Source organism: Saccoglossus kowalevskii, chromosome 11 (genome assembly GCF_978046115.1).
Source record: "Saccoglossus kowalevskii chromosome 11, keSacKowa6.1, whole genome shotgun sequence".
Lineage (NCBI taxonomy): Eukaryota > Metazoa > Hemichordata > Enteropneusta > Harrimaniidae > Saccoglossus > Saccoglossus kowalevskii.
Window position 1 is genome coordinate 14,148,261 of NC_140651.1, and position 11,642 is coordinate 14,159,902.

The 11,642-nt window shown below is 33.3% G+C and overlaps 1 protein-coding gene across 2 annotated transcripts in view; it reads left to right on the forward strand.

Annotated features, from left to right (window-relative positions):
• LOC100372844 (M-phase phosphoprotein 8-like) overlaps positions 1 to 11,213 on the forward strand; it is a 44,018-nt gene extending 32,805 nt beyond the window's left edge. For both annotated transcript variants that reach the window (XM_002739759.4, XM_085504883.1), the window contains 7 exons: positions 1,033 to 1,262; positions 2,582 to 2,668; positions 3,200 to 3,354; positions 4,253 to 4,410; positions 5,205 to 5,332; positions 6,002 to 6,085; positions 7,238 to 11,213. In XM_002739759.4, the coding sequence (XP_002739805.1) occupies positions 1,033 to 1,262; positions 2,582 to 2,668; positions 3,200 to 3,354; positions 4,253 to 4,410; positions 5,205 to 5,332; positions 6,002 to 6,085; positions 7,238 to 7,288 (893 nt within the window). In that variant the 3' untranslated portion in view covers positions 7,289 to 11,213. The remainder of the gene's footprint in view (positions 1 to 1,032; positions 1,263 to 2,581; positions 2,669 to 3,199; positions 3,355 to 4,252; positions 4,411 to 5,204; positions 5,333 to 6,001; positions 6,086 to 7,237) is intronic.
• The last annotated feature ends 429 nt before the right edge of the window (positions 11,214 to 11,642 follow it).

Below are 11,642 nucleotides of genomic sequence, written 5' to 3' on the forward strand. Positions count from 1 at the left end.
ACATATGTGGAGTTCGTAATAGAAAGGATGGATTTGCTGTAGTTTGTCTCAACAGTCTGAAGCAAAAGGGTGGCCACTATCGCACACCGAGGAATTAAGTCTTAATCAACAATAACAATTCACACTTAAATACTTAAATGCACATTGGTAGATGCTTATTTGTAAACACCGACATATCTGGCGTATGTGCAGGTGATGACTCTCTCACTTTATTATTTAACTGTAGGTACCCTTCAAAATACTGTAAAATACTGAAGGAATGACTCAGTGAAAATAAAATCCAGCAAATATACCTGTATTAGAAGCCGCGACTTCTATTGCAATGTTACAATGCAACAGAAGGGATGCGGCTTCTATTAGAGCATCTACACATACGAGTAATGATGAATTTTGTGTTCCAAATTATTCAAAAAGAATGGGTGCGACTTCTATTAGGTATGCTGCTTCTAATACAGATTTTACGTAGGTAGTCAAAAATCAGTGAAAATAAGTTCCATACAAAACACCCAAAATGTCTTTTCAGCGAAAGTTAATTCCAGCTAATATAAAGTATTTTACAGTAGTCTTTTTAATTTTGTATTTTCACCTCCCAGGTTACCTTTAAGGGTGGATTATATTTTTTCCTTCATACAAAGTGATAAAACATCTTTGGATCTGTTTGAGAACAGGGTATATTCAGGTTTAAAATTGTTGGAAAACAAACGACAAATTATGAGTGTACAGAACAATGCAGCATAAAGAATACCTTACTGTTGGATAGCTATAAGTGCAGGCATATTGAACTGGTCATTGTCACCAGACGAGGAACACTTATAAAAAATTGGGAAAAATACCTACAAAAGCTTGGCCCAGTCATGTGCTTTGTAACAGAGGTAGAAAAATGTAATTTTTTTTTTCTTCCCATAATTGTTCAAAAGACTTTCCCAAAGACTTCAATAAAACATAAATAAATACAATAAAAATACATTTAATAAAATGAATAGAAGTTCAAATTTGGGTGGTGATACTGATATTTCTGTTTTCTTTCTGCAGAAATGTTCAAACAAGCTGTGAAAGATGGGAACTATCGTTTGGTGAACCATGCACTGAGAACTAAGAGGCAATATAACCTACATGAAACGGAGTCATCAGGCATGACTCTTGTTATGTTAGCGTGTAGCGGACAGCATGATGAAATTCTCAAGCTGCTTGTCACAAGTGGTGCACCTGTCAATGCCAAACAGATGAATGGTACTACCGCGCTGATGATGGCGGCTGAAAGCGTAAGTATATTACCCAGGGTACTGGTTGAATTGAGAAAAAAAAAACGTTATTTAGAACTCTATATTTACACATTTCAATAGAATTATTTACTCCCAACAAAACACATGATGTTCCTTTTTCAACTAGCAGCCTGTTGGCTGAGATAGCTGTTATCAATGCACAAGAAGAAGTCGAAAATAGCTTTTTTGACCAAAAATGACAAAAATATTCGCTATAAATAATCTGAGAGTGAACCAGCTATATAGTTTGTGGTTTTTAAGTAGAAGTCGAAAATGTAAAGTTGACGACGGCGAACGCGACGGACAATCAGTAATACTATAAGCTCCGGTCGACGGCGGAGCTAAAAAAACTTAGGTTTGAATGTTACAAAAACAATTTTGACTGTATGCATCTTTTCCTTGTTACTCAATAATTAATTAATATGTGCTTGTTTTTATCCATACTTTTTTAACCCTTTAAATTCCAAAGCCAACTTTTGTCACTTCCACAAATCAAACCGACAAATTTGTTTCCACATTTGTTCGAACATTTTGATCAAGACCTATAGCCAATAGGAAACTATGTCCATTTTGTCCACAATTAACAAAAAAAAATTGAAGAAAAATATAATTACATAAAACTGATACACCAACTTGGGGGGGGTACTATGCTCAGAGGGTTGAAAGTGCATTACCACTTTGTATTATATGAAACCTCCCACTGATTATTGTGATCACCATGAAAAATGATAAAATCAGTTGGTATGGCAACAAATCTTGAATCTCCCAGAAGTGTCCATGCTAATGAGACGTACACGCAATATACGTCTAGCACCAGAGTAATAGAAATGTGTCGTACTATAAAAAGCTGTATCAGCACTTGTTCTAACGTTTTCCCTTATATGGGGTAAACTATGTCATCAACACTGACGCATTCAAGTATATTGATGTCACGTTCAAACACTTCTTTTTGTTTACATTGGATGCAGATGCGCTAGAACAGGCGACGGAAATAGAATCCCGTCACTGAGCTTGAATGTCGAAATAGTGCATGATGCATTTTGTTGCCATTACAGGCTATATTTTCTCATTAAATTATTACTACAAGCCAGAAAATGTTATGAGGTTATCATGAGGATACCGCAACGTAAGCACTCAGGCAGTACCGGGTTGTATCAATCCCTGCTATGTTACAATCGATAGGATCACTGTACTGCCTTTGTGCACTTTTTGTGGTATTTTTCTGATAGCCTCATATTAATAGTGCATTATACTGTTGAAAAAATACAAAAAGATTTGTAGATAGTTAAGACTTTTCTTGTGCGTGGTTATACTTGCAGGGTTATACAAGCACTGTAGCTATACTATTAGAAGCTGGAGCGCATGCCAACCAACAGCAGTCAGCTGGAGAAACAGCCTTAATGAAGGTATGTATGCTAAATATCTTGCTGTTACATATCAGAGTGAATGAGTTAGTTAGATAGGAAAAGTTTAAAATAAGTAAGGTTAAATAAAATAAATGGTGCCTAGATTTTGTATGCCAACCCTGTATCTTTTTATAGACAAACCTATAGGTGGGCACTCACTAAAGGACCAACAGCTGACAAGGCTATGTTGTATTTATCATCCTTGTTGGCCTGCTTAGTCTTAGCTAATTCCCAGGAGGGACCTGACTTGAAAGGTAGAATACTAAAAAAATATAATATAAATAAAACAAATATAAAATAACAAGTAACAGTATATATAGTTGTGAAGGGAGCACGCAAATACAAATTTGAAATAATTTAACTACAATTGAAGAATCTGTTTCAAATGTTTAGAGCAAGTTTAAAGATAGATAAAGCTTCTGCAGCTGTAACATAGCTATGTCTGAAAGATCTGAGTCATTCATTGGTACAAGCTGCTTAAATATGGAAGTTGTCACTGTTTTTTTTTTTCCCATCATGCTTTGTTTTCAGGCTTGTAAGAAAGGACATAGGATGATTCTAAGGTTATTATTAGAGAACGGAGCTGATCCAACGTTGTCCTCAACTCATGGAAACACGTCTTTACATTTTGCTAAAATGTATAGCCAACCGGTGATACAGGATTTACTTAATGCACACACAACAAGGTGAAGTTTTCATTTGCTATGCACCTCTAAAAATTGTTGAATAGAACTGGTTAGGTCAAACCATCTAATCAAAGGTGTGCATTTACTGTAACATTATGGCAGGCACTACACACTGACACACGAGCGGCTGTGTCTTGACATGTGGGACTGCGTCAATATTTACATTTTGTGAAATTTTTTTCGGCTAACTTTGCTTTTTAACCACAATTTGGATGATTATAAAATATACTATATTGGAAGTGAGGGGCATGTTGCAGTGAGAGAGCTGTACTGTTTGCCACACTGCAACTTGATTCTACTGAGTATGGAGTGGAGCATTGAAATAATAAATTATTATTAAAATGTTTCGTTGGAGGATTACTTTACTTTATTCCCATGCCTATTGTAAATACAGAATTGTGTCAAGGATCAAGTGGGGAAAGTTCCTACCCATGATCTTGACACAGAGGGCGACTTACATTGTTGTCACTGTTAAGTGCTTAAATGAAAAGTATTATACCCAGTTTTTAATTACTTTACAACAAGATGCAATTTTTTTTATACGTACAAATAGGAGAATACTTCATAGTGCAAGTGATAAAATAACACAATGTTTAAGTCAAAGATCCAGTTCATACTCTTTGAAGATGAAAATAGTGTGATAATATTCTTTTCATCAAGAAAGGATTTGGCACCATTAATATGAATACATGTATGTTGAAATGATGCATGGAATGAGATGTAAACATAACATTAATTTCAAATTCCAGAATCCAAAATATTGCTACTGAGGCTACACAGATCATATGTTTGATGATAAAATTTAGAGTATATTCACATACTTATGTGAATGATCTACATAAATTTTCAGTCTTAATCTTACAGAGTCATAACAGTGCTGTATCATTTATATTCACAGAATCAATAAAGCAGTAGAGTCTGCTGTACTCCGATATCTGGCTGGCTGTGCCAGGATACTGAAACCGTTATTTCCGAATCGTATATTTCCAGTCTGCGAGTCCACAGATCATTCAGTTACTTTTACAATCAAATCACCTCAGATCCTGCAACAGCAAGGTGAGTTTGTTGCCATAAGAGTGGCATATGTGTTGTGTTTGCCACTAAAAGGCAGTGTTTGTAGAATTGTTACCACCAGAGGGCAGTGTTTATTTATCGTTGCAGCTAGAGGGCTTTTCAAATAAGTGGTAACAAATACTGTAGAATACTTTATTTTCGCTTGGAATTTATTTTCGCTATTTTCGCTGAATGGATGATTCCGTGAAAATAAAATCCAGCGTATATACTTTTTCCCCTATATTTCAAATTAAACTCATCAAAAATCAGTGAAAATAAATTCCATACAAAATGTCCAAAAAGCCTTTTCAGCGAAAATTAATTCCAGCGAAAATAAAGTATTCCACAGTAATACAGACAAACCATGGATCCAAGATTCTGCAGACCTCTATATAGTGACCACTTTTAGGCATTCCCATGACACAACATATATGAGCAACCTGTTTATAAAGACCACCTGTCTTAAATGACCAGCAATATTTTTGCAGATTCACCTTTGTTGAGAGATCAAGATATTAATTAGGATTATGTTTATAAGAAAATTTTTAATTAACTTATTAGTCCCTGTTCATACGGTGTTCAAAAACGAGGACTTATGGATTGACCTATGTCTTATGTGATGATTATATCAGACAGGTTCCAGTTCTAAGATAATATTGTCTTCTGATGTACAGTCTTAAACACTATATGCACACATTATTGAAGCATACCTTACCTACCCAAGTATTGACAACAAGTCAACGTTTCATCTCATATTTTTTTTCAATCCACCAATGTTTCCTTTCTTGACCTTTTAGGCGTGGGCACGTTGCTATTTCTAATACACGCTGGTTTCAGTGGGCAGAGCATCAACTGTAAATTGACTGGACCATGCTGTGTTAAAGAAGTACAGCTAAATAATATCCAGCAACAGCAAGTCATCCAGGTAATCCCTTCACTCTGTGTATGTACAGTCAGATTTGAATTGCAGTGCCAATGTGTACAGTGTTAGTTTTACCCAAAAAAAAATATTTATTGAGATTTTTTTTAATTTCCAGTATATACATGTAGTAAGGAGAATAATAAAAAAAAATTATTACTGTCAAATACTTTATTTTCGCTTGGAATTTTCGCTGAAGGAATGATTCATTGAAAATAAAATCCAGCGAGTATACCTTTTTTTCTAATATTTTACATTAAACTTGTCAAAAATCAGTGAAAATACATTCCATACAAAACACCCAAAAAAGTCTTTTCAGCGAAAATTAATTCCAGCTAAAATAAAGTATTTTACAGTAATGTTTAATCACCATAGATGTTGTGTGTTCAGTTAATCACAAAATAGTCCCGTTTATAGTCTGCACTTTCCTTCAGATGATTGGGACAAAAATAGCCAAATTGTTTGAGTAAAAACTGAAAATTGGCTAAAAAATTTTTATCTGTTGGTTCCAAAATTAGGGTTCCTTTCCAGAAATATTGAAGAATATAAGAAAAAAGTGCAGTAAAATTTGGACGAGAATGTCTGCTGGTGAAAAGGTTAATTAGTAACTTTTTCTGTTATTCTCTCACCTGCATTAAATACCTTAAATGTATACATAATTTGTTTGTTTTCTAGGGGTCTAATTTTGTAATATCACTTTGTACTAAACCGGGATTAAATTTGTTGCACATCAACACTATTCCGTTGCCGAATTCTCCGGTAAGTTGTTGTCATCATTATTGTTTATTGGAGTACCACCTTCTGCTATTGAGTGAGTGTTTGCCTGTGAGGGCGCTGTTTAAGAATGATGTTATAATTGACTGCATTTGACTAGTTGTAAAATACTTTGAATAGGTGATTTTCCGTTCAACTGCGAGATCTCGCGAGATGCATGAAAGACGCGCGTCGAACGTCTGTCGATTTGATTTTCAACTCGAATTTCTTTATTTCGTAGCTCACATCGTTATGCCGATCTTCGACAGAGGAATATTGCTTTTGAATACCCTCACTTAATCGAAATGAATCGAAAAGTACATTATTAAGCATGGAAATGTCCCCCAAAATACATCGCATTTGTTAAATCCCAGGCGATGTTGATGCCACTACGACGCTATCATTGTTTGTCCTGTTTTTACGTTCGATTTCATGCATAACGCGTGATTTTCGCAGTGAACGGAAATGGTCTATTCACTACATACAATATCAAATTTGGTCTAAAATGACTTGTGTAAAACAGAAACAAAATCTCTTCATTGAACCTTCAACTACTTTTCTTTCCCCCCACGAAACGAAAGATTGCAAGTGCAAAAAATGTGTGGAAATATGTGAATACCATTATACTGTGAAATACTTTATTTTCGCTTGGAATTAATTTTTGCTATTTATGGAATGATTCAATGAAAATCAAATCCAGCAAATATACCTTGTTCCTAAATTTTACATTAAACTCAACGAAAATCAGTGAAAATAAATTCCATACAAAATTAATTCCAGCTAAAATAAAGTATTTTACTGTGTATAGGGTTGCAGCTTAAAATGTTTCAAAGTAACATTAATATCTACTGGTATAATTTTGTGTTATAATTTTGCAATATCGAGCATGACATTGGTGTGTAATTGGGAGTACATGTAAGCTGTAACATTGGAAGATATGATAAGTTACTGTTTGAATATGTATTTGTTTTTGCCATTTCACAACCAAGCATTACCGTACATTCTGAATCTCAGAATGTCTCATATTTTCACCCATGCTTTTGCCACTGAGGGCACTGTGTCAGTGATGTCATAATTTACAATTAACACAAGATCAATTTATCTTCAATATTTTAAATAATAATGAATGTACTTATTTATTTATTCATTTCATTCCAGTGCAAACTGTTGGTTTGTGGATACATTTTACAGCTCACGTCATCAGCATAATGAAAACGTTCAAGACGACGTTCAAGACGACATGTGTTACAAAAACACTGATGTATCTTTATTTGTATAGAGGGGAAATTGTACATGTTTTGTACATTTTAAACTAATGAATGTGTGATCAACATGGGGGAGGGGGAAGTGGGTCTTCAGGATAAGTTACAAGTTAATAATTCAGCACAGAAAACATTCAACAGTACTAAATAATATCCAAATAGGAGAAAACCTTGAAGTGTGATGAGAAACTAATCCAAACTAAACATTAACGATACTGAAGAGTTGAGTGTTTAGTTGGATGAGTTTCTCTTATCTGGCTATGTAAAACCTTTACTGATTGGCTGGATTTGATTCATCTTGTCAGATATTGGCATTTTAAGCCAATGATGAATAGCATTATAAAGATTGGTTGCATTCAGGTTCTCTCTACATACCACCTCAGAACTCTACATTCCAGCTTGCAATGTCTATGGTGCTCTTGTAATTTTTCGAAAAAGAAAAAAAAAACACTTTAATGTGCTAATTTTTTAATAATCACATGCAAAATCAGGTGAAATATTTCAAGCCATAAATTTTGTAAATTTTGTCATTTTTATGATTTTTTTTTTTGAATAAAAAAAGGATTTTATTGAAAACAATCACTACTCTGAAATATCCACTTAGGTTATGAAATCCTGTATAACATTTGTCACATGACATATGTTCTCCAATCACACTCGCATGAATATTTATATAAACATTTTTTTTATTTATTTAAAATAAAATTATAATACTGATTTGATTCTTCCTGCTGCCTTCAGGCCCTTGATGGTTTATAACAATTGTTTATTAATCATGGCAAGGTTAATAATTGATTAACCTTATTAATTAACCATTCTGATTTGATTGAGGTAACTTTACTAGGCTTCTCTCTTCTTGAATCAACATTTGGGAGATTGTGTCCTAGCTGCATTTATTCTGAATAGAATTTTGAATAAAGCCTCCTGAAATTGTGTTTTTTTTTGTGTTTTTTTCGATACATAAGTTGTTAAATTTGTAAAGTTTTTCACACTTGTCAGCTGAGAATATCTATTAATTGTACATACTATCTTTGTTTATATCTATCACCATCACTCACAATAGTCAGAAGCTTAGGGGGCTCCATTCAAATTATATGCAAATCAACTTGTAATAATTGGTGGCTTAGCTGGGCTCTCCTTGCAAAGTGCATCTGTAAATTCACCTGTTCATCAATGACTGTATTTTTAATTGACACAAACAGCAATAATGTCTAAAATTTATGATAAATTTTGTTAACCTCGCGATCTACTTGTACGATAATTTGAATGGACCGCCTAAGTTCCTGTCAATTGTTATGCATCTTTGTTATTCCGTCTCACCCTTTGACAGCAGATCAGGATGAAACTCTGTTGAAATCACACTGTGAGAAATGCTTCCAATTGCATAAATTTAAACATAAATTGTCATTTTTACAAAATAGGGCAATTTTGTCTGAAAATCATGAAAATTTTTCAAAGAAATTAAAGCAGTCGAGTGTATATGGTCACAAGATATTTTGAATTTGGCTCCAAAGTTGAATATTGTGTTCTTATCTTCAGAATGTGTCAGTGACATCACCAGAGTTTCATTTTGTTAACTGTACTACATGTATAATTGTTTCTGATTGGCTACTTGTTCTGTCATCTGTTTGGTTCCCCCAATCAGGATGGGTTTTGTATATCACAGCAGGTGAGCTTTTATAACATTGTTTGTGATTGGCTGTCTGTTAGTCATGTGTTCAGTTTTAACCAATTAGAATGCATGTTGTAAAAATAACTCTGCAGGTGAGCGATGGGCTTGATTGTATATTGTGCCGTACACTGGACTTCTGTACAAAAAAAAGTAATTGATTTCTGTCCTTTGTATTATTGTATTTCCTTGTATTTAAAATTGTTTACTCTCTCATAACACATTAGAGAAATTGTATCTTATATTAAAATGTTATTATAATACAACTTCATACTTGAAGGCAAAGTCTTCAGTATCTTGTTAACAATTTAAAAATAGTTGCTCAATTGTATTATAGATGTAGTACTTGGTTTAATTTTTTTTTTTTTGGTTTCTGTTCTCGTATGTTACACATAATTATGTAACGAGAGGATCGTGAACTTTGTAAATATTAATTTTTCAGTCATGAATGTTCTTGGCCTGGGAACCTGGATATATTATACTTGTTGGGACATCTCTATTGTTGCACTGAAATTAATAATTAATTAAATTCCTTGAATCGGGTTGCATCTTTCGATACATTGTTTGTACAGGACTGTTTTTCTGGTTTCCTCCAAAATATTGACAAAATAAAATGAACAGCCAAAAAAAGACTTATATGGAAAATAAGAGTCATGTACAGCTGTTTTGACTTTATGTTATGCACAACCCAAAAATGGTGATTCTAATAATATGAATATTCAGTGTAAGGGCCACATAACACAAACAGTACAGAAAGTAGAGATGTTTTAGCATGTATAAAATCTTAAACTTTTCACCCGCAGACTTTCTCCTTTTTCTGCATTTTTTTCTTATATTCGTCAATATTTCTGGAAATGAAACCTAATTTAGGAGCCAACAGAATAAGGGAAAGTGCAGACTAAAAACGGGACTGTTTTGTGAATTTGTGATGAAAAGAGGGAACTGGTGGTGAAAAGGTTAATACAAAGATATCAGATGTTGAGTTTTTAAATCTTGTTAAAAATATTCTTCCATTTTAACATTTAATTTAAATATATTTATAGTTTTTTGTAAAATTTTGTTTCACATTTGACACAGTTTATCTTCAGTTTTGATCATATATGTTTGTTTTCATATAGTAAAAATGAATGTGGTATGTGTTTTGGGACCTAATGGTCACCTTCCTGTAAGCATGTTTAAACTGTTCTCTGATTGGCTCTTCAATTGCCCAATCAATATATTTCTTCTATACCTCATTTGGCAATATATTTTTCCTTCCACCCTTCTCGCATGCAGTGGTTTGACCCAATTTGGGTGAGTTTATTTTTTAATAAAGACCTCAGATTTTTCGGATAATTTTAGAAGTTGACACCAGATGTGGGACCAATTTTCTATTTAGCGTTCATCTGTAAACAAAAAAAAAACGTTTTGTAGAAAATTACAAAAATTTCAAAGAGAAGGGAAAAAATACACTTTGAAAGAATTTGTTTCAAAGAACAGATGAGAAGCAAGGTCACAAACTTGCTAAGCTAAGTTTTTTTTTTGCTGCATTTTTTTTTTTCGAAGTATTATTGAAATGTATTTGTTATAATAATGACTTTTTTAAAAGTTGTTTTTTCATAACCCTGTAAACTAATTACTCCAAGAAAAGAGCTCTTGTAAATCTTGAATGTGTAATACTGGTAATTTGTCTCTTCCAGTCTTGGTTGAAAGTGAAAACAAAATTTATTAGCTTCACCTTTTTGCATTGATCCTATTGTTATTGTGCGAGAAAAACAAAACAGTGTAAAAATTCAGGCCTGTGGAGAATGTGTCATACAGTTACAGTACTCTCTAAGAAGAAACAAAAATTTTCTAATGATGTAAACATGTGAGTCACCTGCTTTTTTCAGGTTTTTGTGTCAGAATTTTACAAAAAAAAATGATAAAAAAAATCATTTTTCATGAATAAAAAAAAACACCCACTAGAAAACTGACCAAACTGAGATTTTTATTTTTTTTTTTTTTTTTTTTACCCCTGGGTCTTATGAAACACCAACCAAAGTTCTGGTCATACTGAAAACCAATTACATTTGTAATTTCAGGATAGACCTAATGACCACTACCATCATGGAATCTTTTTTTTAATATGCTTTAATGCTTGGCGTTTTGATCAGTTTAAGAGCTTGTCAACAAAATCATGTACGTTGTTTGAATGCTTATTAAAATGGTTTGCAAATAGTAACATTCTGTGTGGCCGTCATTGTGTGAGAAGCTGATGAATTTGGCAAAAAATTAAAGTTATATAACTTAAAAAAGTAGTTTAGTGACAAACGCCCTGATATGTACCCACCCACCCCGTCTTACCTCTGGGTACTGTAAAATACTTTATTTTCACCAAAGGAATGATTCAGTGAAAATAAAATCCAGCAAATGTACCTTTTTTCCTATACCGGGTACTTTACATTCAACTTCAGTAAAAATAAATTCTATACAAAATACACAAATAGTCTTTTCAGCGAAAATTACTTCCAGCTAAAATAAAGTATTTTACAGTAGTCATCTTCATCTGATACAGAAACAATTTGGAACTGATTTCCGCTGCTGTATTTGTCCTTCACGGCAGTTATAGAGATTTAACCTTGAGGGCGCTCTGTTCCCCTAGAAATACGGT